Source organism: Delphinapterus leucas, chromosome X (assembly GCF_059928025.1).
Source record: "Delphinapterus leucas isolate spDelLeu-1000000601 "Yukka" chromosome X, BTC_Dleu_Yukka2, whole genome shotgun sequence".
Lineage (NCBI taxonomy): Eukaryota > Metazoa > Chordata > Mammalia > Artiodactyla > Monodontidae > Delphinapterus > Delphinapterus leucas.
The window spans coordinates 5,337,483-5,364,791 of record NC_143150.1 but is presented as its reverse complement, the minus strand read 5'-3'; the positions used below and the strand labels follow the sequence as shown (position 1 = coordinate 5,364,791).

At 44.8% G+C, this 27,309-nt stretch overlaps 1 protein-coding gene across 1 annotated transcript in view; it reads left to right on the top strand.

The window, feature by feature from the left end:
* Nucleotides 1-870: 870 nt before the first annotated feature.
* The window catches only part of TMEM185A (transmembrane protein 185A), a 31,336-nt gene continuing 4,897 nt past the window's right edge, over nt 871-27,309 (top strand). The window contains exons 1-4 of the mRNA XM_022561116.3: nt 871-1,048; nt 17,380-17,556; nt 19,812-20,019; nt 24,825-24,908. Of these exons, the coding sequence (XP_022416824.1) occupies nt 1,011-1,048; nt 17,380-17,556; nt 19,812-20,019; nt 24,825-24,908 (507 nt within the window). The 5' untranslated portion in view covers nt 871-1,010. The remainder of the gene's footprint in view (nt 1,049-17,379; nt 17,557-19,811; nt 20,020-24,824; nt 24,909-27,309) is intronic.

The following is a 27,309-nucleotide window of genomic DNA, read 5'->3' as shown; positions in this document are numbered from 1 at the left end:
ATGCACGCTAGCTCATTGAATCTTCCCAACAAGTTTAGGAAGTAGATTTTATCATCTCCATTTTGCAGAGGAGAAAAAATGAGGCTCAAAGATGTTGACTTGCCCACAGAAAATGAACCTTGCAGTTATAAATAGCATGGCTTAGAGTGGAGAAAGAGCTGGGCCGGGTGGGAGGTGACCAGAGAGTCTGGGCAGGAGGCAAGGAGTCTCTGAACTAGGTTAGCAAAGCGAGGATGGCTTCCACATTTCCAGTTTGGGCACCTCTACCCTCACCCCCGCCAACCCAGTGAACAGGTCCGCTGCCAACGGAGAGAGGCAACCGAGGAGGGGAAGGCGGTAGGGAGGGCAGATGACTGGTGCAGGGTAGCCTGAGCTTGGGACTGCCAGCATATCTCCACGCGCTGGCCTGGGCCTTGGGAGGGAAGTTGAGACGCAGTCACTGACAGATTTGACAGGTGAAGGCCTGGGAGGAGATGGCCAAAATGCAACGTGTCACTCGGGGCCACTAGCCCCAAGGCTCAGTTCTCGCTGGAGGAAACCTCCAGAAGGCAGCGCGGGCCAAGGTGACAGGTGTCCGCGAAGACCTCCCCGCGGGACTCGCCGGCGGCGCGCTCGCTCCCCGCAGGCCTGCGCCGAGTCAGCGATCCCGCTCGGCTCTCCGCGCCCTCCCCCGGGTTCCCGGTCCCCCCAGCCTCCGTCGCCCCCGCCCCCTCCTCCTCCGGGCGCGGAGCCGAGGGCCGAGGCCTCCGCGCACTGTGAGCCGGGAAAGCGGCACTGCTCGGGCCTGCCGGGCGGGGCTCGGGGCGCATGCGCGGCGGCCTACGGAAGCCCGGAAGGAGGGGTGGGAGGTGCGGCTCAGGTTTCTCAGGGCGGTGGCGGCGGCGGCGGCGGCGTCAGCGACTGGGACGCGGCTCGCGCTGGCACCATGAACCCGCTGTAACGTGCAGGCTGCGCGGCGCGGGGGGCGGGGGGAGGAGGAGGAGGAGGACGGCGCGGTGAAGTTCTCCGCCATGAACCTGAGGGGCCTCTTCCAGGACTTCAACCCGAGGTGAGGCGCCGCCCGCACGGCTCGGGGAGGCACGGCGTCCGTGATGCTGTGGCGGGCGGCGGGGCCTGCCCGAGCCTCCCCGGAAAACCAATCGGCCTCGGCGCCGGCCCGCTGCCTCCTTCCGCGCCCGCTGCCTTCAGCCCCCGGCCCGCCGCCCCATCTAGAACCTCCCGGCCGCGGTCCCCGCCCCGCGGGAACCCCGCGCCTCTCCGCTTGCCCTCCCTCCCTCGTCGCTGTCCCAACTTCCCTCTCTCCGCTCCATCTTCTGGCACCCGCTGCCTGCCATGCGTCCCCCGCGCCAGGGCCGGTTCACTTGACTCGACACCCCTACCCACCACCCCAGCTGTTTCCTACAGTTCCTCCAAGCCCTTGAGATTTCCCTTGGACGTATGCCCATCCCTTGCTTGTTTGCTTCTTTGTGGAACTGATGTCTGAAACACTGTTGAATCCTTGGAGTCCGTGTCAGGGTATGGCAGGACCTTACATAACGCTTTTGGGGGGTAAACCCGACAATTTTCCGTACACGTTTTCTCTTCAGTCTTGACTATAAGTTTACTTGCAGGAAACAGATATTGCTGTCCTGTTTCCCAGATGGGGACTGGCCAGTGGACTGGAGGGAAGGAACACTGGCTAAGGAATCGAGCGTCTGTCCTTGGACTTGACCAAGTGTTCTGTAACTCTCTTACCTCCCCAGGCTGTGAACTCCCTAAAGCAGAGACCGTCTCCTGCTCAAATCTCTATTCCCCGCAGCTCCCACTGTGTCTGACACATAGTAGGCACTTATCAAATGTTTGTGGAACTAAACTGAACCTAAAGACCTGGATTGGAGAGCAGGCCGTATGTAACTGGGGGATCCTCTGCTCATCTGAAAAGTAAGGAGTTGGCCTAGCTGATCTCCGAAGTCCACTGCTCTGTGAAGGGAGTGCCTAGCTCCCTTATTTGGTGGTGGAAGGCACGCACTCAGTAAACCTTTCCTATGCCAGGTCCCATGCCGTCTGCTTCAGCTGCTGAGAGGGCCCAGCGCGCGGGTGGAGAAGGGCAGGCCAGTACATGATTGACGGCACAGTGTGCAGTGTTGTGCTGTGGGAGCCCAGTGGAGACCACCTTCCAGGCCGCTTGTGGGGCGTGTCTTGGGAGAGAGAGAGGATGAGTGTGTGTGTGTGTGTGTGTGTTGGGAGTGCAGTCTCCTTAGGGACGCTGACATTTTAAGGTTCGAGCCATTGTGACTTACTGGGTGCTCTTATTGCTCTTTGAGCACTACCGAGTTCATGTTCTGTTTAGTCTGGAGGGCCAGTGTCCCCATCACAGTGCAGTCATTATCACTGTTGGCCTTGAAGGCGCTCTGCATAGAGGAGCTTGTTGAGAGCAGGTAACTGAGAACTGACTGCAGCGCCTTCCTCTGCTGTTCCTAGGGGTTAGGATTGGTCTCCAGGGTAGCAGGGCTGGTGCCGGAGTTGGATAGGCCTTGTGTATCTACATTGTTTGACGATGGTGATAAGAAAGATAAGTAAAAGCTGAATTGTTTTGTGTCCTTGGGCCGCTCACTTACCTGTCTGTTTTATAGGCAGAATGAGTATAATCTCTCAGCAGGATAGAGAGGCCAAATTAATGATTGATTGCAAAGCGCTTTACAAATAGAAAGTTCCAGGACAACTTTGCAAGGTGACAGATCATTCGGAAGCCACAAAGAGCTGCCTGGAGTGATGGAACTGGCTAACACTTGCTGAAACAAAATAGTGCTGCCCAGATAGCATCCTTAACCATTTTTTCCTGTAGTAGCTTCTTTCTGCCCCCGCCCCCCGCCGCCCCGCCCCCGGAAATTGGCACAGGAAAATGACAATTAAATACCAGGTATCTAAACAGGTTTATAGTCAACATCAACGTACTTATCAACCCTTTTAACTCTATTGGGATTGAGATGCACATCTCCCTGAAAAGTTTGAAGGTCTTTTATAGGATGCCATTTTCGTTTTCATTTTCCTGATGCCGTGTTGAGTCAGTGGGAGAGAGCCATGTTTCCTCACAGTGGGGACTCCTGAGACGGTGGCCAGCTGATGTCGGCAGGTGCCACTTCTCAGCTGGTGGTGTGTCATGTCTCGTGGGCACACCTCGTTTTCGACATTGTTCTTTAGTTTTTGCTCCATGCTGAGGAGGACCTTCCAGACAGCTCGAAGAGCAAAACTGAGGGCTGGAGACAGGAGGAAACCTTGTGCCAGGGCCTCAAACCTTGGTGCTGCTTCCTCGCTCCCCGCCTGGAATCCAGAGCCAGTTCAACACCTCCCTCCTAGCCCAGCACATTAGCACATACTGTTCTCTTTGCCGGGAGTTTTTCCCTCTCTCTCCTCCTCTCCTCCTTACCTTGTTAGCTTCTGTTTCTCCTTGAGATCTCAGCTCACTTGTTGCTTGCCGAGGGCAGCTTTTCTGACTTCCCCGCCCAGCGCACTGCGCCCTGTTTGTACAGTCTGTGTAGTGTGCTGTGTTCCTCCATCATACACTCATCTGTACCCTTGTTTGACTAATGCCTGTCTCCCCTATGAAACTCTAAGCTCCATGGGGGCAGGGCCATGACTCTGCGTGTTATGGTACCCTGCATACCTGGAATAGTACCTGGCTCAAAAAGTATTTGCGGGATGGATGGAAGAATGAATGAATGAACGAACGAACGACTCACTCTCCCGAGTCACTGCCTTCCTCATGGTCTGCGGCCTGGTTCTCTTTCCTCTCACCTTCTTCCCTCCTTCAGGATGCAGCCATTCCATTGGAGAGCTGGGAACACCACGACACTAAGCAGACCATGGCTGCCTTGACTCTGTGGATTGTGTATGTCACAGGAATAGTCACTGTCATGGTTTGGTGGGCCCCAAGGCATGGGCCATGGCTTCAGATCTCCTTTCCAACCTTTTGATCTTGGGAGTCTGAATCCGCTGCTGTATTGCCAAGGCTCTGGAAAACTACACTGACAGAGAATGATTCACAGCTGTCAACACTCAGATGCCTATTTCCATCTGGCTCAGAACTGGTTGATCATAAGCTTCTTTTTAGTTACATAGGTTAAGGCTTGCTGAAACAGACACCCCGGACCCACCAAGTCCTTCCCTGAATGCCCAAGGCTTCCTAACAGCTAGGGAGCCCTATTTATTGAATAGGCAAACTCCTAGAAGTATACGGAATTGACAAACTTGGATCGTGAGGTGTTCCTGGGAGCTAGAGATCTGGGAGTAGGTGGCATTAAGCCGGCACCCTGTCCGCACCACGGAGCCTTGGGATTCTCTGCTTCCTTGTGCAGTTGCTGGCTCAGAGAAGGCCCTTCAGCCCTGGTAGCCAGGCAGTGCTCGAAGGCTGTGAGAACTCTGCTAGAACTTCTGAGTCAGCCGCAGTGAGCTCCAGATGGAGTGTGGTGCATCCCGCAGGTGTCCTGGACTGGGACAAAGGCTGAGGAGCGCTGCTCTGAGCATTCCGTCGTGTGGGGATGGAGCCCTGAGGTCAGTAGCATTTAGAAGCTTCCATATGCTGCAACATGTAAAGCCATTCTGGAGTCCGTGTGAGTGATCTTGTCTCTTATTTGAAGTCTGGAAACATGAATGTGATTGTGGGTAATTAACAACAGGCAGCTACCTGACCTTTAAGAGGCATTTGTAAAGTATATGTAAAGCATTACTTCATCACACATCCCCCTGGTTCCTACTGTGTGCCAGAGATGTGCCGGGTGCCCAAAGTACAAGAGTGAATGGGACGTGGTCCCTCCCCGCTCGAGCCCGGTGGAAGAAGCAGAAATAGAAACATTAAAATTCAACACGGGACAAGGCGTTCCAGGCACAAGAACCAAAGAACCCAGTGCTGCAGGAACACAAGGGGCAGAGCCACTAATTCTGTCTAGCGTGGACAGGGAAGGTTCCACAGCTCGATTCTGAAGGATATAGTTATAGGCTTTTGTCAGACAAGAGGGCAGGAAAGACATCTTAGAAGGGACAAAGTATGCAGAGGCGCGGGGTCATGGGAGGGCCTGGTGTGTTAAGACAGTGCTGAAAGGTCAGTGTGGTAGGGGCATTGCGGGCAACGCTTGTCACGTGACTTAAAAATACTACACGTAGTGTTAACAATTACTGTAAATGTTTTTGACACATTACTGTTTTTTTTTTAAAGCAGCCTCCAGATCCATCAATAGTGAGTGTATGTTGGTACTGTTAATGAACTCTTCACCACCCAACTGTCTGTTTATCTGTCATTCTGTCACCTCAAACTACCTATAGTAAGAAAAGCTTGTTGATTATACTGAGGCTATTAATAATAGCTGTGACTTCCGGGACACCTACCACGTGCCAGGCACAGTATCACTGCTCTGCACCCATTATCTTGAACCTTCACAACAGCCCTCTGAGTTCGATATCAGCCTTGTTTTGCAGAGTCTTAGCTTGTGAATTCCCTGAAGTCACATAGGCGGTGAGGGGCCAAGTCAGGAGTCGAACAAGTTGGTTTCCTTCTGCAACCTGTGCTCTTTCCGGTATTCATATGCCCCCCTTCTGATTTAGTAGCATCTGCCCACCCCAGCCGTGGTATAGGAGGCCCGATATACTAAGGAGCCTTCTGTTTATGAGTTGTGATTAAGCAAAGCAAACCTTGTATTCGAGCTTACGCATCTAAATGAGTATTATCTTTCAAAGAAGTTACTTAGGGAAAAGGTAAATATATACCTACTCCATTGCTCATACCCCTTGTTACTCATTTGAAATTTCCTTGGAAGCAAATCCTGTAAGAAAATCCATCTCATTGCTTTATAATCATATATCATTTTTTAACCAAAATAGTGCTGCCTAGTTTGATCACACATCCTATCCACTAAACTTGGCTCTGACTGACTTTTGGCCGTTTCCAAAAATCCACTCTCAGTCAAGATTTGGCACCACTGGGGGTATTCAAAAAACGGACTGCAGGCTCTCAAGGCGATTCCAGGAGGAAAGCTCCAAAGATGGTTTGAGCAAGGAAGTGGAATTAGTGCATTGCCTCCCAGGGAGACCGTTTAAAGGAGACACGTCTCACTTGAATGCAGAATTTCTGGTTTCAAAGCTGTCATTCCCATTACTTGCTAATTACACGCACGTTTTTCTTGGCTGTGAGCTCTTTGAAGGCCAGGATGCTGCGGTGTTCGATAAGTGTGCTGAGTGAGTGGGTGTTGAGTACAGATAGACGTGAGCCATTGGGGAACTCTGTTGCAGGGGAGAGACAGTGGATTGGAGGCATTTTAGGTAGTTTCCTAGGACTTTGGGAGTGAAGCTTCCCAGTATTGAGCTTGGGGTTTCTAATTGCCTTGCCTGATCATAGGCCATGCCTGTACGAGGAGGCTAGAATTTAAGATGAAAGCCTTCAACTCTGGAGATAGGCTCTTTATAACTGACGATTCGTAGTTTGTCACCTATTGACCTAATAGTGAGAAAAATGATGGCTAAATGAGATTGTTATAACTTCTCTCTTTTGTAATACTAGTAGCAGCTAAAATGGGTAAAATCCATCATTTACACAGGGCTCTCATATCCCCTTATCTCCATGAGTGGATATAGGAGCAACCCAATGAGGAGAGAGTGACCCACGCACAACCACACAGCTGGGAAACAGTTCCCACAGGCCTGGGCTCTGTCTAGTCCTCCTCAAGAGTGATTTGTTTTTATTTGGCTTTTGTACTTTCTTGTCAGTAAATGACTTTAAATTTTGTTCGTAAGGTTCTGCTCAGTGTAAGAGGTGCAGTTCCTTTAAAACGTTGGGAGAGTGTCAATTAGCAGTTTGTCAGTTGGAGCTATTCTCTAAAGTTGTAAACAGAGAGGCGCTCACAGGGATGTGTCACCCAGACCATGTGTGTGTGCGCATGTGTGCCTGCTCCAGTTAAAGCCAGCAGCTTTCACTGGAGAAAACTGATGGGTCTAAAAAGAGTCCAGCTGCATTCTTTTGACTTGCGGAAAACAAGATAATAGAACGTTTATACGCACAGTGTCATCTCTTTACTAGGTATATTCCCTCCCTCCCTAAATCCTTTTTCCCTTCCCCCCAAGGTGGAGAGAGGGAATTTGAGGCTCAAGCAGAAAGCTCTGTGTACATTTCAGAGAGGATGCTAGCTTTGTAGTTTGACCCACGTGACGCTACTCAGTGATCTTGTACTGGCATTACAGACTCAGATGAAAGTGGGGTAAATTCACTTTTAAGGTGTAATTGGAAAAGTGAAATTAAGGAAGTAGTGGTTTGATGCCAGAATATCCATTGGAACCTCCATTTGCTGATTTGTGGAGAATTGAGCAGTCTGTTTCTATACTTGGATTCTGGTCTGAATGTTTCTTGAAAAGTAACTCATAGTAGTTTAGGCTTTTTTTATTTTTATTTTTATTTAAAATTTTTTTTTATATTTGGAGCTTTTTATCACTCTTTTTTTTCCTCTACAGTTATCATGGTTTATTTTATTTTATTTATTTTTTTGGGTTGCACTGGGTCTTCATTGCTGTGTGCGGGCTTTCTCTAGTTGCGGCGAGCGGGGGCTACTCTCTTTTGCGGTGCGAGGGCTTCTCATTGTGGTGGCTTCTCGTTGCGGAGCATGGGCTCTAGGCACGTGGGCTTCACTAGTTGCAGCGCGCAGGCTTCAGTAGTTGTGGCTCGCAGGCTTCAGTAGTTGTGGCTCGCGGGCTCTAGAGTGCAGGCTCAGTAGTTGCGGCGCACAGGCTTACTTGCTCCGTGGCACGTGGGATCTTCCCGGACCAGGGCTCGAACCCGTGTGCCCTGCATTGGCAGGCGGGTTCTTAACCACTGCACCACCAGGGAAGTCCCAGGTTAGGCAATTTTCAGTCTATTTTGTTAGTTTATTATGACTTGTGTAGAATTTCTGCCTCCAGTCTCTACCAACTACCATCTACCTTACACACTCTTCTCTACCTTCTGTCACTCTTTTGCTCAGAAAATCTTCAGTGGCCCCCTATTGCCTAGTAATAAATTCTAAGGACTTTACCTTGATATTCAAATCCCCCATTCTACCTTTCCCTTGTTTCCTCTGGTGCCTTTTCTCCTGTCTCCCCAGCACTCCCCACCCCAAGATTTACAGAACGTACTCCACGTGTTCTAGTCTCCTGGGGTACAAAATACTGTCTCATGCTTTAAAGAATCGTCTTCCCTTTTTCTGGAATTCCCTATCCCCAAACCCCATCTCCTTTCCCAGCTCTCCCAGGGAAATGAACCTTCCATGTCCCAGTTTGCCATGATATATAGTTGCTTGATCCCCCTCTGCTCCTCTTAGTCTTTGAGCATCTTCGGGGCAGAGACTGTTTCTTTCCCATACGCTCAAACAGTTTTTAAAGTTTTAAGTTAGATTTGTGTGTATTTTGTATTGGTGCCCCATGATCCTTTTCTTCCCTCTGGAAAAATTCTGTACACATGTAAAGAAAGCATCTTTTGTTTGCTTCGATAGAACCATGCTATTTTTATCAACTCTAGCGTTCATTTCCATAATTTCCTTAGGAACTTTGTCTGCTTTATCTGTCATGATTTAGTAGTAGCATGTAGAAGCCCACAATGTATATTTGTGTATTTGTACAAGAAATATTGTCAGATTATTTCCATATTCTATGGTCATGTTGTTAGATTTTCATTATTTAGATTTTCTTTATTAGTCATTTTAATGCTTTTTGTTTTGAAGTCTAATTGATCAAATTACTGTCCTAGTAAACTGCTTCTCTTGTCCTTACTCAGTCACAGTAAACCTGTGTCATCTCCTTTCTTCTAATTGGTTTGACTTTTTTTTTTTTTTTTTTTTGCGGTACGCGGGCCTCTCACTGCTGTGGCCTCTCCCGTTGCGGAGCACAGGCTCCGGACGCGCAGGCTCAGCGGCCACGGCTCACGGGCCCAGCCGCTCCGCGGCATGTGGGATCTTCCCGGACCGGGGCACGAACCCGTGTTCCCAGCATGAGCAGGTGGCCTCTCAACCACTGCGCCACCAGGGAAGCCCTATTTCTAGTTTTTTAAAGAGCTTCCATACTGTTCCACAAAGCGGCTCTGTCAATTTACATTAGATAGATTAATAGATAGGCCAGGTTTATTGAAGTATGTTTTACATGCAGTAAATTTTACCGTTTTTTAGTGCACAGTCCTATGAGTTTTGATAAACCTATTCACTTGTGTAAGCACCACCCAAAGATAGAGATATAGAAAAGTTCTGTCACTGCAGAATCTTCCCTCGTGTGCTTTTGTAGTCATCCTTTCCCCCAACACAGCCACGGGTAATCACGGGTGATCTGTTTTCTGCATCTATACTTTTGCCTTTTCCACAATGTCAAATAAGTGGAGTCGTACAGTGTGTTGTGTTTTCAGTCTGAGCTACTTTACTTAGTATAGTGCATTTGAGGTCATCTATGTTGTTGCATGCATCCCTAGTTTGTTCCTTTTTCCTGCTGATGAGCATGCCATTTGAATAGACATACCTCAGTTGGTTTAACCATTCAGCCGTTTTTGGACACTTGGGTTGTTTCCAGTGGCTATTATAAATAAAGCTGCTTTGAACATTTGAACACAAGTCTTTGTGTGGACATCTGTTTTCCTTTCTCTTAAGTAAATACCTAGGTATGGGATTGCTGGGCTGTAGAGTAAGGGTATATTTAGCTTTATGAGAAACTACCAAAGTGCTTTCTGAAGTGGCTACACTGCATTCCTACCAGCAGTATATGAGGGTTCCATTTGCTCTACCTCCTTAGCAACGATTGTCATATGCTGTGAGGTTAAGAGTCTAGGTTCATTTTTCCCATCTATCCAGTTGTTTCAGCACCATTTATAGAAGCCCGATTGTTTCTCTATTGAATTGCCTTGGCACCTTTTACCATGTATGCACAGGCATGTTTTTGGACTGTATTCTGTTCTCTGTGTCTCTCCTGATGCTAATCCTACATTGTCTTGATTATTGTAGCTCTATAGTAAGCCATGAAAACATGCAGTATAAGTATAGTTTCTCCAACTTTGTTCTTTCTCACAATTGTTCTGCCCATTTGAGGTCTTTTGCATTTTCATATAATTTTTAGAGCGAGTATGTCAATTTCTGCAGAAGGGGCTGCTTGGATTTTCATTGGCATTGCACTGAATCTTTTATATATATATATTTATAGCAGCTTTATTCATAGTTGCCAAAACTTGGAAGCAACCAAGATGTCCCTCAAAGGGTGAATGGATAAATAAACTGTGGTTTATTATTTATTCCAGTGGAATCTTGTTTAACACTAAAAGGAAATGAGCTATCAAGCCATAAAAAGACATGGTGGAACCTTAAATGCATACAGGCATACCTCGTTTTATTGTGTCTTGCTTTATTGCACCTTGCTTTATTGTGTGTTTTTTTCCTTCCAGTTTCATTGGAATATATGTGACATACAGCACTGCGTAAGCTTAGATACAGCATATTGATTTGACTTACATACATCATGAAATTATTACCACAGTAAGTTTAGTGACCATTAATCATCTCATATAGATACAAAATAAAAGAAAAAGAAAAAATATATTTTTCATTGCGGTGAGAACTCTTAGGATGTACTCTCTTAACAACTTTCATGTGTAACATATGGCAGTGTTAATTACATTTATCATGTTGTAAAATACCTGTCTAATACTTATTTATCTTATAACAGGAAGTTTCTACCTTTTGACTGACTTCATCCAATTCCCCCTCCCCTAACCCTGACCTCTGGTAACCACAAATCTAATCTTTTTTTCTATCGGTTTGTTTTTTTCTGAGGTATAATTGACCTACAAGATTATGTTAGTTCCTGGTGTACAACCTAGTGATTCTATATTTCTATACATTCTTAAATGATCACCACAATAAGTCTAGTTACCATCTGTCACTATTCAAAGATATTATATTATTTTTGACTATATTCCCCACACTGTACATTTCATACCCATGACTCATTTATTTTGTAGCTGGAAGTTGTACTTCTTAATCTCCCTCACTTATTTCTCTCCTCCTTTCCTCTCCTCCCCTCTGGCAGCCACCTGTTTATTTTCTGTATCTATGACTCTGTTTTGTTATGTTTGTTAATTTGCTTTTTTAGAGTCCACATATAAATGCACTTATACAGTATTTGTCTTTCTCTGTCTGACTTATTTCACTTAGCATAATACCATGTATGTTCATCCATGTTGTCACAAATGACAAGATTTCATTCTTTTTTGTGGCTGAGTAATATTCCATTACACACACACACACACACACACACACACACACTCTCCACATCTTTTTTAAACATTCATCTATCAATGGGCACTTAGGGTGCCTCTATATCTTAGCTACTGTAAATAAGGCTGCAGTGAACATAGGGGTACATATGTCTTTTTGAATTAGTGTTTTTGTTTTCTTCAGATAAATCTCCAGGAGTGGAATTGCTGGATCACATGGTAGTTCTATTTTTCATTTTTTGAGGAACCTCTATACCATTTTCCATAGTGGTTGCACCAATTTATGTTCCTGCCAGCAGTGCACAGGGGTTCCCTTTTCTTCACATCCTCACCAACACTTGTTATCTGTTGTTGTTTTTTTAATAATAGCCATTCTGACAGCGTAAGATGTTATCAAACTAGACTACTTTCTCATACCATATACAGAAATGATTAAAGACTTAAATGGATTAAAGACTTAAATGTAAGACCTGAAACCATAAAAATCCTAGAAGAAGACATAGGCAGTATGCTCTTTGACATCAGTCTTAGCAATATTTTTTTGGATATGTCTCCTCAGGCAGGAGAAACAAAAGCAAAAATGGGACTACATGCATCGAATCTTTTGAATAATCTGATGAGTATGGTAGGCTAAATAATGTCCCTCAGAGATACCTACTTCCTAATCCATGGAACCTGTGTATATTACCTTCTGTGGCAAAAAGGTGACTATTATCTTATATGGCAAAAGATGTAATTAAGTTAAAGATCTTGAGATGGGGAGAGTATTCTGGATTATCCAGGCAGGCCCTAAATGCATTCATGGGTTTCCATATAAGAGGGAGGCAGAAGGAGATACTATTAGGAGGAGAAGGCAATGCGATTGAGGCAGAGAAAGAGATTTGAAGACGCTGCCCTTCTGATTTTGATGATGGAGGAAGGGGCCCAAGGTAGTGCAAGGAATGCAGCTCTAGAAACTTGAAAAGGCAAGGAATGGATTCTCTCCTAGTCTCTGGAGACATGGCTCTGCTGACACCTTAGTTTTAATGTAGTGAACCCCATTGTGGACCTTTAGCCTGCAGAACTATAAGAGAATAAATGTGTATTGTTTTAAACCATCAAGTTCATAGTAGTTTGTTATAGCAACCATAGGAAACTAATAGAGGATGTAAATTTTAACAATATTGAATTTTTTAATCTATAAAAATGGTGTATCTCTCCATTTATTTAGATCTTTAATTTTTTGGTAGTGTTAGGTTTCAGAGTATGTCTTGCACATATTTTGTTAAATTTATCTCTAAGTATTTCATATTTTGATACTGTTGTCAATGGTAGTTTTTCATAAACTTTTAATTTTAAATATTATTAGGTTTATAGGAAAGTTGCAGTAAATGATAGTTTTTTTTAAAAAAAGTGTCCATTTTCTCATTGCTAGCATATAGAAATGCAGTACATTTTTTTGTATATTTACCTTGTATCCTGCAACTTTTGCTAAATTCACTTATTAGATTTAGTAGCTTCTTTGGTAGAGTACTTAAGATTTTCTACATAGACATCACGTTGTCTGCAAATATCAGATTTACTCCTTCCTTTTGAATCTTTATCCCTTTTATTTCTTTTCCTTGTATTATATTTGTGGCTAGAACCTCCAGTACAGTGTTGAATAGATGTATTGAAGTGGACATACTTGCCTGGTTTCCAGTCTTAGGGGGAAGGTATTTAGTCTTTAACCATTAAGCATTTTTGACTATGTTTTTTTCTAGATACCCTTCTAGCCCTAATTAGTTTAGAGCTTTTATCTTGAGTGAGTAGTGAATTATGTCAAATGTTTTTTCTGGAACTATTGAATAATCATATGGCTTCTCTTTTTCATTCTATTAATACAGTGAGTTACATTAACTGATTTCCGATGTTAAGTGAAACTTGCAATCCTGGCTAAAGCACACTTAATCATAATGTAATATCCTTTTTATATATTGCTGGATTCAATAGCCTGTTTTTTAGGGGGTTTGCATCTGTCTTCATGAAGGATACTGGTATGTAGTTTTCTTTCTTGGTCAGGTTTGGGTATCAGGGTAATGCTGGCTTCATAAAATACTGGGAAATGTTCCCCTCTCATCTTTTTCTGCAAGAGTTTGTGAAAAATTGGTACTATTTCTTCCTTATGTGTTTGGTAGATTTTGTCTGGCCCTGACATTTTCTTTGTGAGAAGGAGTCCAACTGCAATTTCAGTTTTTAAAATAGATACAGGAATATGAATATTTCTTCTTGTGTGAACTTTAATAATATCTTTATTTCAAGAAATGTATGTGCATAAAATTGTTTATAATATCCACTTCTAATCCCTGTAATGTTTGTAGGATTTGTAGTGATGTCCCCGCTTTCATTCTTTGTATTGGTAATTTGTGTCTACTGTTTTTTTTCTGATAACTCTAGGTATAGGTTTACCAATTTTCTTGATCTTTTCAGAGAACCAGCTTTTAGTTTCATTGATTTCTTTTTTCTTATGTGGACCATTTTTACAGTCTTTATTGAATTTGTTACAATATTGTTTCTGTTTTATGTTTTGGCTTTTTGGCCGCAAGGCATATGGGATCTTAGCTCCCCGATCAGGGATCGAACCTGCACCCCCTGCACTGGAAGGCGACGTTTTAATCACTGGACTGCCAGGGAAGTCCCTAGTTTCATTGATTTTTCTCTAACATGTTTCTTACGTAGTTCATTGATATTTGTGTGTATATTTATTATTTACTTCCATTCAGTTTTTTAAAATTTCCTTCTCTTCCTAGTTTTTTAAGGTGAATCATAGATCGTTGGCTTGAGAACTTTTCTACTTAGCATTTGATGCTGTAAATTCCCCTTAAGTATTGCTTTAGCTACATCTCACATATTTTGGTATGTTGTGTTTTCACTTTCATTTAGTCCAGAATTTTAAAAATTTTCCTTGTGTTTTTTTTCTTTTACCTATGGATTATTTAGAAGAGTATTGTTTAATTTGTAAGTATTTTGAGAATTTTTCAAATTTCTTTAAGTTATTGATTTTTAGTTTAATCTCATTGTGCTTAGAGATTTACTTTGTATGATTTCAGTCCTTTTACATTTGTTGAGGCTTGTTTTATGGCCCAGAATTCAGTCTGTCTTGGTGAATGTTCCACGTGCACCCGAAGTTGCACTTGAATTTGTATTCTGCTGTTGTTGGGAGGAATGCTTTATCAATATCAATTAGGTCATGTTGGTTGATATTGTTATTACAAACTTGTATATCCTTAGTAATTCTCTATGTGTTCTATCAGTTACTGAGAGAGAAGTGTTAATTTCCAGTAATAGTTGTGGATTTTTCTGTTTCTCCTTAATGTTTTAATTATTAATGTTTTCTACGTGTATTTTGAAGCTTTGCTATTAGGTACATAAATATTTACAGTTGCTAGATCCTCCTCCAACACAAATCACCTCTTTATCATTATGTATGCTCCTGTTTGTCCCTGGTAATATTCCTTGTTCAAAAATATATCTTAGGGCTTCCCTGGTGGCGCAGTGGTTGGGAGTCCGCCTGCCGATGCAGGGGGCGTGGGTTCGTGCCCCGGTCCGGGAGGATCCTGCGTGTCGTGGAGCGCCTGAGCCTGCGCGTCCGGAGCCTGTGCTCCGCAGTGGGAGAGGCCACAACAGTGAGAGGCCCGTGTACCGAAAAAAAAAAAAAAAAAAAAAAAATATATATATATATATATATATATATATTAACCTTATATCGTGGTAGGCAGAATGGTTCCCCCAGAGACATCCAGGCCATTAAGCCCTGGAACCTATGAATATGTTATGTTACACGGTAAAGGGGATTTTGCAGATGTCTTTAAGGTTACAGTATTAGTTTTTATTGCAGCCGTGACAAATTACCACAGATTTAGTGTCTTAAAACTACACAAACTTATTATCTCATAGTTCTGTAGGTCAGAAGTACAGGTACAGCATGGCTCAGTTGGATCTTCTGCTTAGAGTCTCACAAGGCTGGAATCAAGGTGTCAGCAGGGCTCTGTACCTTTCTTGAGGCTCTGGAGATTAATCTGCTTCCAAACTCATTTGGGTTGTTGTCAGAATTTAGTTCCTCGTGGTTGTAGGGCTGACGACCCCATTTCCTTGCTGGCTGTCAGCTAGGAGTTATTCTCACCTTCTAGAGTCGGCTTGCATTCCTTGGCTCATGACTCCCGTCCTCCATCTTCAAAGCCAGCAAAGGCAGGTGGAGTCCTTCTCACTTTTGGAATCTCACTGACTTCCCCTTCTGCCTTATCTCTCCTCTTCTGCCACATCTCTCTGACTTACTTGTATGCCTTCCTCTTCTGCTTTTAAGGGCTCATATGATTACACTGGACACAACTGGATAATCTGGGATAATCTCCATATTTTAAAGTTGGCTGATTAGCACCCTTAATTCCATCTGCAGAGTCCTTTCATGGTAGTACGTAGATTAGTGCTTGACTGAATAACTGAGGACAGGAATCTTGGGGAACATATTTAGAATTCTGCCTACCACAGTTGTGGACTTTAAGATAGGAAGAGTATCCTGGATTATCCAGGTGGACCCAATCTAATCACATGAGGTCTTAAAAGCATAGCACTTTCTCTGGAAGCAGGAGCCATATGGCAAAAGAAGTCAGAAGCATGAGAAAGATTCAATATGCTGCTGCTGGCTTTGAATGTAAAGGCCTATGTTCTTCTCAGAGAGAGAACCCTAGGACCTAAGGGCAGCCTCCAGCTGACAGCCAGCAAAGAAACTAAGATCTTAGCCCTACAACCACAAGAAACAGGATTGCCAACAACCTGAATGAACTTGGAAACAGATTCTTCCCAGAGTCACCTGAGAAGAGCCCAGTCAACTGACATCTTGATTTAATTTATGAGACTCTGAGCAGAGAAACCAACTAAACCTGTCTGGACTTCTGACACACACAGCTGTGAGATAATAAATTTGCGTTCTTTTAAGCTGCTAAGTTTGTGGTAATTTGTTATAGCAGCAATAGAAGACTAAAACAGATATTAGTAAAGTCACTCTTTCTTCTGGTTAGTGTTTGCCTGGTATAACTTCTTCTGTCCTTATTATCTATCTGTCACTTTGTAGATAGATAAAGTAGGTTTCTTATAGATAGCATAGAGTTATCTTGCTGTTTTAAATCCAGCCTGACAATCTTTGTCTTTTAATTGGTATTTAGACCATTTATATTTCATGTAATTGTCAATGGGGTTGGGTTTTAACTGCCTTCTTACTGCAGTCTGGAAATTGCCTCCAGGCAGTAAGCTGGGGCATTGATAGAGTTTATCTCCTTTGTTTTCTTTCTTTCTGCCATCACGGTCCTTCACTGCCTGTTGTTCACTGTCTGAAAACTGTTGTTTCATATATTTTGTCCAGTTTCTTGTTTAAGGTGGGAAGGAAAACTCCATCCCTCTTACTGTATCAAAGCTGGAAGTAGAAGTCCTCAACAATGTAATTTCTAATTAATATTTTAAAAACATCCTCTTCATGAAGTCCCTTTTATGTGAAATATGAGTGTATGTTTATATGTATAATTCAGTCACAAAAAGGATAATACATATACTAAAATATTACTATATATGAATATGGCAGATGGCTACCTGTTTAAAAATAGAATCAAATAATTAGTCAGTGACAGAACTTGACCATATCCTGAACCTGTCCACTTTTTTCAGTCTCCATGTCTTGATGGCTAGTTCCTTCCGCTTGGAGTGCTTCCTCAGCTCCTATCCTTTCCTGCCTGGCAGCTTTCCATGTATCCTCCAGAACCAGCTCCAGGGTCATCACCTGTCTGCTTCCCAGTCCCCCCAGACAGAATCCGTATTTCTTCTTCTGGGCTGCCGTCACACTCCACCCATAGAACCATTATGGCACATGCCATGCTGTGTTGTAAGTATATGTTTCTGTGTGGACTCCCTCCTACCAGGAAGCCCTGGGAAGCAGGAAACTTATTTTAGTCTTCTTTATATTTGTCTTATCCTCTAACAACAGTATGTCTTCTACATAGAATTTTTGATATATGATTATTGAATTAGTGACTCTTTTCATGTGCTAAAAAGCAATGTTGTTATTACTCCTCATTTTAATATCACATATTTGTAAGTACGAATCCTCTTTAATCATTTTGCTTTTCTCCTAGTAAATTCCTCATCTATGCCTGTCTGCTGCTGTTCTCTGTGTTGCTGGCCCTTCGTCTGGATGGCATCATTCAGTGGAGTTACTGGGCTGTCTTTGCTCCAATATGGCTGTGGAAGTTAATGGTCATTGTTGGAGCCTCAGTTGGAACTGGAGTCTGGGCACGAAATCCGCAATATCGGTAATACTGCTTTATAAAACCTTTTGGTCTCTACTCTGAGCCGGGGGGGTGGGCAGTATCTTGTTTTTCACTTTATCAAAAGTCAGGACTATTTTCTTTTCTACCTCTCTGAGGTTTTATAAGAACTATAATATAGGCAAGCTGAGTTCTGTTCTAAGTTTTTAAAAATTAAGTGTTTGCTATCCACTTTTTAACAAATGCACTCTTATTTTAGGTGCTTAAGTTCCTAGCCAGCCTACAAAAGCTTAAGTAATCTAACATGCAGGCAAAGTATAGAACTGTTATACCGTGCTAGACAAGGACGTATAAAACCATCATGTTTGTAGGAGCAGTTCTACAAACCACAGGTCTAGCTTTGGCCATCAGGGATATATCCTTCTCCACTCAGTCCTGGAACTGGGTCTCCCCTTGTCCCAATCTCCTAGTCCTGGGGTTTTAGGACTGTTAGTGTGGAGGAGGCAGCTTGGCCAGGAAACAGTTAGGTCCTAAGACAGGAAAAGGTGAGACCCAGATGCCGTGAAGGAGAGCAGAGCCTTGGGGGCCGGGCAGAGCGTACCCTTTACCTTCACCCCCACCTCCCCTCACGCCTTTCTTCTTGGACGGTGTTCTTCTGGTCCAAGTTCCTGTCGTGAGCTCACTCCAGTGTGCAGCCTGGTGCTGCTGGGGCCCACAAGAGTCTCTGCCCTCCCTCACAAAGTTTGGAACTTTGGAAAGGAAAAAGGGGGACTTGAGAGTGAGGGGCTGTTCTAAACCATCACCAGGAAGATGAGGAGTGAAGAAATGCCGGGTAGGCAGGTGGGGAGAGAAGAGGGGGACTTGAGAGTGAGGGGCTGTTCTAAACCATCACCAGGAAGATGAGGAGTGAAGAAATGCCGGGTAGGCAGGTGGGGAGAGAAGAGGGGGCAGTGCAGCTGCTCATGTGAGAAAAGTGTACAAGTGGGGACCATCTCAACTTGTTTAAATCTTTGTTATGAACTTTAAAAACGAGATTTAGATCGAGTAAAATATGTTACCGCATACGTATCTAAGAACTTGAAAACAGCTACACAAAGAGCCCTGGCAGATGGGGGACATTCATGTGTAGCTTAGATTTTTTAAGTTCTTAGGTTTTTCTTTTTTAAGATTACCTGTGTGGCCATAAATCTTTTATTTTTTATGAGGTATTTTCAGATATCTAATGTTTGCTACTCAAAGAATGAAAAGTTACATAGCTAAACATTTTAAGTTCCACTAGTTATTTAGAAGCTATCTGAGCTTTTCTCTGTTGGTTACATTTAAGATTCCTTTCAAGATTCCCTTAAGAAAAGGAATTGTATGTGTGTAGTTGAATGTCCTGGATGTACAGACATGGTCATTCTAGTGTCAGTACTGTCCAATGGAACATTGTTGTGTCCTATAGAAATAACCACTGACCTCATTTTCTCTGTGTCCTAAATTTACAAGTATTCATCACCAACATGACACATCACAAATGTTCATCTGTATTTTGAATGAAGCACAGTCAGCCTTGCAAATGCGTTGTTAAGCATTTTCCTAATTAGTGGCCTTATTATGTTTTTAATTGTTAACCTATTAAGTCCAAGCATGATCCTTAGGCAGCTTTAACTGATTTAAAGAACAGTTTTAATGGCTCTTCTTTATCATGTGCAGGTGTCAATTCATCCTAGTGGAATAGAAAGGGAAATAAAAAGGCGTTCGCAATTTTATTTGCATTTTAAAATAGCACCCAACAACAGTTACTGTATTTTCTTGAAATATAGCACACACTTATTCATAAAACTGGAGTTATTTTGATAGTATTGCATGAAATGTGATTTACATGGTTTTTAATTCATTGAGAGACAGGGATCGTGAGATTTAAGGGACATTTCAGTTTTTAGCAGTGGAAGCAATCAGCTTAAATAATCTTGGAAGTCGTTGAACTTAAAGTTATGAACCAGAGTGTTTATGTGCACCGTGAGGAAATAATAACTGTGGCTGTTGCTTCTGAGAATATCTTTATTCCGTTCAAAGTCTAAGTCTGGTTTGATTGTAAATGTTCATTTCTTGTCCTGTAGTGGTTCTTTGATGTTTGAAAGATTGCCTATTAAGGAGGAATGTTGATTTAGCTTTCTACCTGATTTTCCTTAGCCTTTTGTTAAATTTACAAATACAGTCCTTAGTATCCACGGAAGTTGGTATTTGCCCTGAGCTGCTTGCTTGTTATGGAGACTCCAAACTGAGGGTGTTTTTCTTCTCCTTCTGTCCCTTTCCAGAGCAGAAGGGGAGACGTGTGTGGAGTTCAAGGCGATGCTGATCGCGGTGGGCATCCACTTGCTGCTGCTGCTGTTCGAAGTGCTGGTCTGCGACAGGATCGAGCGAGGCAGCCACTTCTGGCTCCTGGTCTTCATGCCGCTCTTCTTCGTTTCCCCAGTGTCTGTGGCAGCTTGTGTTTGGGGCTTTCGACATGACAGGTCATTGGAGGTGAGCTTTCGTATATTTAAGAAGGTTTTAAAATGCAAAATCGTTTGGTCAGTTATTGTAATGGAGACTTCTTGTCCTTGGTTAGGAAGAGGTTGATCACTAACGCTAGATCATGGTACATAAGGAAACGAAAGATGATGGAAATAATCATGTTTCTCTTTCTTGACTTAGAACGCTGGTTTTTCACTGAGGCCATCAGGCTTCTTCCAGCTTCACGTCTTTCCCTGCCCACGTGGATCAGCCAGCTTCTCCTGAGAAACAGAACCAGTAGGATAGATGTAGATGTAGATATAGATGTAGATGTGCAGATAGATATACACATGGGGAGGTTTATTTGAAGGAGCTGGCAAGTCTGAAATTGATGGCGCAGGCTGGCGGGCTGGAGACTCAGCAGGATATCTCCCTCTCCAGGAAACCTCAGTTTTTGCTCTTCAGGCCTTTTAACTGATTGGATGAGACCTACCCACGTCATGGAGGAAAATCTCCTTTTCTTAAAGTCAGTACCCTTACAGCAATACCTAGATCATAGTTTGGTTAAATGACCGGGTACTACAGCCCAGCCAAGCTGACGTGTAAAACTAACCAGCACAGCACCCCAGACCCCATGACCAGCACTTTGTCTGCTCCCTGGTTAGCAGATAACATGTATTGGCCACTTGCTGCGTACCAGGCCCGGGGCTGGACGCTTCCATGCAGTAGGATCTCATTGAAGATCTGCAGCAACCCCGTGACGTGGCTGCACTTGCCACCCCTGGTTTCCAGAAAGGGTAGGGAATTTGTTCCTGGCCGCTTATCCAGGGGCAGGGCCAGGATTCCATTGCAGGCAGCCCGACTCCAAAGCCCGTGCGCCGAACTGCCCAGAAGCTGAGGGCCCACAGCCGGGTCCAGAATGGCTCGAGGGGGGAAACTGGACACTGTGGATGCCGTGTTGAGCTGCGCGGGTCGAGAGCGGAGGAAGAAGACCGCAGTTGGTCAGAAGGGAGAGTGGGAGCTGGTGGGTGGCAGCTCAGGGTACGTGAACCTGGCGAGGGAGGTACCCACAGTGGGAGAGTGATGGAGCCAGGCCCCGGGGCACCACTGGGAACAGGGACCCGAGCGACAGGAGCGGCTGTGCCTGGCACGGGGAGAGCGACCCCTCAGCCCTGGTCCGGGCGGCCATGGAGGGAGGGGAGCCCTGGGGGCCTGCTCTCAACCTCCCTGCGCTTGCCCTCCCGCTTCAGACCCTCTGCCCCGTCGGGTCCTCCAAGAATTTGCTCTTGAACTGGTCCACTCTCCGGCGACCTCGCTCTCTCACCTGAAAGGGAAAACGGAAAACAGCAGCAATACCCCCTCAGGCCTCTGTTTGCCTCTCGTGCATCTTCCTTCCTCACAGAAAGGCTCTGGGAAGCAGTGCGGCAGGGACCCCGCATTCCCTGCTCCGGCACGTGCTCCCCGTGGCCTGTGGCCTCATCCGGGGGCCTCTTGAGCCCCCATCTTGTCTGGCCGCTGGCCGCGCTGTAGCTCCTGACACCCCTGGTCCCTCGACCAGTCTGGCCACCTCTGCCTGCGTTCAGCTCCTTCTCTGAAGTATTCTTCCTCCGTCCGCTCCTTGCACGTTGCTGTTCCATAGGATTCTAGTCCTGGGCGTTTTCTGTCCTCGCTGCGTGCACTTCCTCTGAATGATCTTGTTCACACGTGCTCTCACTTCCTAAATTCGCATTTGTAAACTCCGATTTCTACACGAGCTCCAGACTCATCCAACTTCCCCTGAATCTGTATTCCCTGTATTAGTTCGAGGCACCATTTCCACCCAGTCACACTTACCTGTCTACTTTGTGCCTCTGTTGCTTTGCATTTTTCTCTATTATCTGAGCAAAATGAAGTAAAACCAAGCTTTAAAAATCATTTATAAAAGCTTACATTAAACAAAATCACTGAGATCAAAGCTTCTCGATTTTACTTATTTGGGGCCGTGTTTCTCAGTGGGGCTGGGTATGCTCTTGGCGTTTTGGATAGGAAATGTTTTGTTGAACAGGACTGTGCCCTGCATTTCAGGACACTTATCCCTGACCTCTGCCCACTAAACACTAGCGGAGGTGCTCCCTCAAGTCATTGTGACAGCCATTAGGGCCCCTGCACATTTCCTAGCTCTTCCGCAGGTGAGCAGCATTACCCAGGTTGAAAAGCACTCAGAAAGTTCTATAAATACTGTCGGATGAGGGCTGAGGAGGAGGTTTAAGAAAACTGAAAATTTGGAACTTTGTTTCTTAGAAAGTAAAAGCATATACAAGGACTAGGACTATACTGGGCACGAAACCGTATTTTCCTAATGCAGTGTGGTCACACTTGGCAATCTACCTACGAGAAGAAAGCACATGCCAAGAGTTGAGCTCCCTCCTGGTTCTTGTGTCCCAGGAGGAGTACCTACGTTGGCTAGGGGGTGACTGGGGCTAGGTTCCCCCAGAGCCCTGAAGGAGGAGTCCGGGTGAGCCAGGGTGCCCTGTGCAGGTAGGAAGGGGATGGTATTTTTCAGGCAGAGGAAATAACACATAAGAAGCCATAGATGCAGAAGAAAGTCTGTCATATTGAGTGGACCAGTGACTCAGATATGACTGGAGCACAGTTTTGTAAGATGCAGAGAGTCCTAGAGGTGGAACATGGTGATGGTGTCACAGCCACAGTCATATGGTGGTAATACGAATGAACGTACTTAACACCATTAAACTGTACCCTGAAAGACGGTCAAGACGAAGAGGGTAAGTTTTACATTATGTGTATTTTTCCACAGTAAAAAGAAAAAAAATGCCTGGAGCATGAAGTATAAAGGAGGGAGCCGGGGAGGAGGGGGTCTGCATAGAGGGATTGGGCTGAGTAAGGGCCAGTCCTCAGTCCTCAAGGCATTGCTGAGCTTCCCAGGACACTATAATGAGCTCACAGGGGCACCATGGGATACCAGACATTTCTGAGGGAAAAGCAGTGATCCCTGACATCTGTAGGGACACCCTACGAGCTACTAGCTCCATGTAGTTTACGGCTTTACTATTAGGTCACACTGCATTCATTTCGATAGTGTCATGGAAGAGTCTAAGTTGTTGGCAGTCGCTGGGATGAGAAGGCAATACTGTGCAAAAATCCATACGGAGAGCAGGTGATGAGGGTGGCAGTGTCTTGAGGAGTGGTGCAGTGCCAACAGGCACACACGTCCCACCAGGAATTACTTGTCGTTAGTTAAGAATGGGACACACATAATATTCTTCTTTCAAGTAACGTGAGGTGATTTTTTTTAGATGGCTACTTAGGATAAGTACTCAGTTTAGATCTAATGACTTAAATCAGTGGAACTGTTAGGTGTTTCTTTTGGCCCAGAGGCCTCAGAAAGAATTGCTGAGTCGCTAAATGCCCTGGGAACTGGGAACTTTGGGGCAGCTCTGGGCCAGGTCACGTGGCGTCCTGTGACTTTCATCCTGTGGGCAGTGATGAGCCCTTGAAGAGCAGTGAGCACTGCAGCCAGAAGGAGGGCCGCCTGCGGGGCATTCGGGAGCACGAGGGCCCGAGGAAGCAGGAGTAGTCGGGATGGGGGCCGGGCTAGGGATGCTAGAGAAGTCTGCACAGTGGAGGACAGGGCCAAGTGCCTGAGCCCGAGGGTGTGGGAAACAGAATGCGGGCTGCCCTCCTGTGTCCTGATTTGGGGAATCAGGCCGCAGCGGTAGCTCCCGGTGAGACAGGGTGAAGGCAGCAAGGTGCGGGAGGTGGGGTAATGAACTCAGGGGGGAGAAGGGCTTCCTCTGAAGTGCCTCAGGGAGGTCGGCTCTGGGCCACAGCAGGAAGGCCAAGGTGGAGACAGGTTGGAGAAGCGAGCAGTAGGAGGTCGCGCGGGCCAGGGATGTGGAGGCTGGCTCTGCTCCCTACCCCAGGGCAGGGTGAGGGAGTGAAAGCACATGTGTTTGTGTCTGAGTCTCTACAGTGGGGAGAGAGGCTGAGTTTAAGGCTTTGGGGGGCATCACCATTTAAGGAGAGGAAAAGGCACATGAAAGGGAACTGTCAGAGACCAGGAGGATGGCGAGACTGCACGCTGGGATCCTCGGAGGAGGGAGGAGTGGTGGGCAATCTCCCACGTTGCAGAAGTGGTCCGACGCTGCAGAGCTGATCAGGTGACCTTGATGAAAGCAGTTTCCCAGTGGTCCTGAGGGTGGAGGCCGGGCCACAGTGGGTGGAGCTTGGAGTGGCAGGGGTGGCCGTAGGGACTCGAGTGTCCATGGTGTCTCACAGAGCTTGATGGTTTGGGGTTATTTTGTGTTGAATGGGAATGAGTTGAACATGTTTCTGTGCTTCTGGGAAGGATCGTGGAGTGGTGGGGTTAAAGATGCAATAAAGAATCCATAATTGATGTCTTGATGTGACAGGGTCCTCGAGGAGCCAGAAAGGAAGGGGTGGGATGCAGGCTGAGTTCCAGGTACAAGAAGAAAGCAGTACAGGGATGATTAAGGACAGAGATGTTTGTGGGTAGGCGCAGAAAGGAAGCTGGGGGAGACCACCAGAGATTGCGTCTCTGCAGATGGCGAGCCTGGAGACAGGCCATTGCCTGGATGAGCATAAAGGGCCGAGCAGCCACTGAGCAGAGGACGAGGCACAAGGCCAGGGCCAGGTTTCTCCTTGACACAGCACTGCTTTGCTCCTCCGGTGCTGAGAATCAGGAGGTTGCAACTTGACATAATAAAACTTTTGCTGCATTATAATTTGCATTGCCTTTTAGTGTGTTAACCAAACAATTGTGGTATTGAATGCAACCGTTATTTTGTTTAACTGATTCTTCTCTTCATTTTTAGTTAGAAATCCTGTGTTCTGTCAACATTCTCCAGTTCATATTCATTGCCTTAAGACTGGACAAGATCATCCACTGGCCGTGGCTTGTATGTAACTTTTTAAATCCTTAAATAAACTTTTCTTTTTATTATAAAAGTTATTCGTGTTTATTGTAGAAATGTCGGAAAAGACAGGCAAGCGAAGGTAATAGGATAATAATCACCCATAATCCACTGGGAGATAACATGGTTAGTGTTTTTTGTTTCCTTGTTTCGGGGTTTATTGTTTCATAAAGATAATTGAGATCATACTGCATGTATAATTTGGTATCCTGCTTTGTTGTTCTAATGTTGTATTATAAGCATTTTTACATGTCAATAAAAGGTTCTTATAAGCATGACTTTTCAAGTTTAATTGATGCAAAATATTCTTCAAATACATTTATGAGACTGTCCCCTCATTTCCGAGTATTGAGGTTGTTGCCGGTGTTTTACAATCATAAATCACGCTGCAGCATGTAATTTTGTGCATAAAAATCTTTGCCTGTTTTTCTTTTTTTCATTGCTTTCCTAGCAAGGACTACAGAAACAGTATTACTGGGCCAGAGGGTGGGAACTTTTTGAGGTTTTGAAATACAAACTGCACTGCCAACTCCCTTTTCAAAAGAGCTGTGCCAGTTTACACTCCTGCCAGGGGTGAAGTCTGAGTCACGCGAGTGACCTCTTGCTTCTGTTAATGGGTGTTCGGTTAAAACTGATCGTGCATAGATAGACAGAAGAATGGATGGAGAGAGAGAGATATATGGCAAGCTGCAAATTAGAGAAAACAGTACGGTTTCAACTAGTAACGCATAGAAAGAAGATGAGACAAAAGGTAGAAGAATTATCTTGCCTCTGGGAGGCGAGGTCTTGCCAGGGTTTGGGGTCTTCTCCCCGGCCCCACCCTGCTTGATGTGTACTTTTGTACATAAGACATTGTCTGTGATTAACATGGTTCACCTTTAAAAAAAACAAAAAGAACAAAGGTAAAAAATATAGTTAAAAAAAAGAAAATATTCATTTGGTGACAAGGAAGAAAATATGGGAACATAAGTTACCTCTCTAGTGAATAAAGACAAGATCCATCCCTTCTGCCTAAAATCTTTGATAAAACATTCATAATAAAAAATACTGTTCAGGCACCCATCTTACATCTTCAGGGTGCTGTGTCTAGAGAACAATAATTGGGTTCAGAGCTTTCTGTTGTGCCATGGAGGAAACAAATCTGGGTAAGACCAAAATTTTAGTGTAAGGTGAAATCAGAAAAAAAAAAAAAGATTAGGAATTGTGCATGTTTTCTAAAGATGAACAGAGGAATTTTTCCAGCCCCAGTCCTGTGCAAGTCCCAGCAGATGAAGCAGCCAGATTGCAGGTTTCCCACAGTGTTCAAGAGAAACCAAGTGAGGCTGGTCGCTAACATTCCACCCACGAGGGCCAGGCCTCTAAGTGAGTCTGTTCCCAGACGTGCTTTAGGAGGAGGGACGTAAGGGGAAGCTGTGCACAGCAAACATCCAGTCAGGAGCTCTGAGCTCCTCAGAAGGATTAAAACTCATATACCAACTCAAGTCCTGGGTCTAAAAACGAAAGGTAAAAACTAAAGAACTGTTAGAAGAAAACATAGGAGAAAAATCTTAGGGATCTGGAGTTAGGTGAAGAGTTCCCGGAAGTGGCACCAACAACATGGTCTATAAAAGAAGCTCAAAATTAAAATGAAATTAATGAAAAGACAGGTCACAGACCAGGAGAAAATATTTGCAAAGCAGATGTCTAACCAAGGACATGTATCCAAAGCATCAAGAACTCTCAAAACTCTAAAAGCTCAACAACCTAATTTTAAAATTGACAAAAGACTCGAACCGACTATTCACAAAGAAGATACATATGGCGAATAAGCACATGAAAAGGACATCATTACCCATTCGGGAAAAGCAAATAAAAACAAGGATGAGGTACCACAGCACACTCATCAAAATGGCAAAGATAAGAACCACAATACCAAGTGCTGGGGCAGGCCCGAGGGACCCGGACCCTCGCCCGTCGCTGGTAAAAATGCCAAACTGGGTGGATGCTCTGGAAAACGGCTCGGCAATTTCTTATAAATTAAACATGGAGTTACCACGTGACCTAGCAGTGCCAATCCTGGGTGTTTCCCCTGGGGAAATGTAAACGTACAGCCACACAGAAACCTGGGCACAGATGTTTATAGCAGCCTTATTTGCAATTGCCAAAAGTGGGAAAGCACCAACATCTCCTTCCCAGGGTGACTGGATAGCAGGCTGGGGTGCATCCACCCAGTGGAGCAGCGCTCGGCAATGAAAAGGAGTGACGTGTAGATACACGCAACAACCTGCAGGCATCTCAGAGATGTTCTGCTGATTGGGAGAAGGGAGCCTCAGAAGGTTACATGCTGTATGAGTCCATCTCCATCACGTTCTTGAAGAGACAAAAGTGTCGTGATAGAGGACAGAGC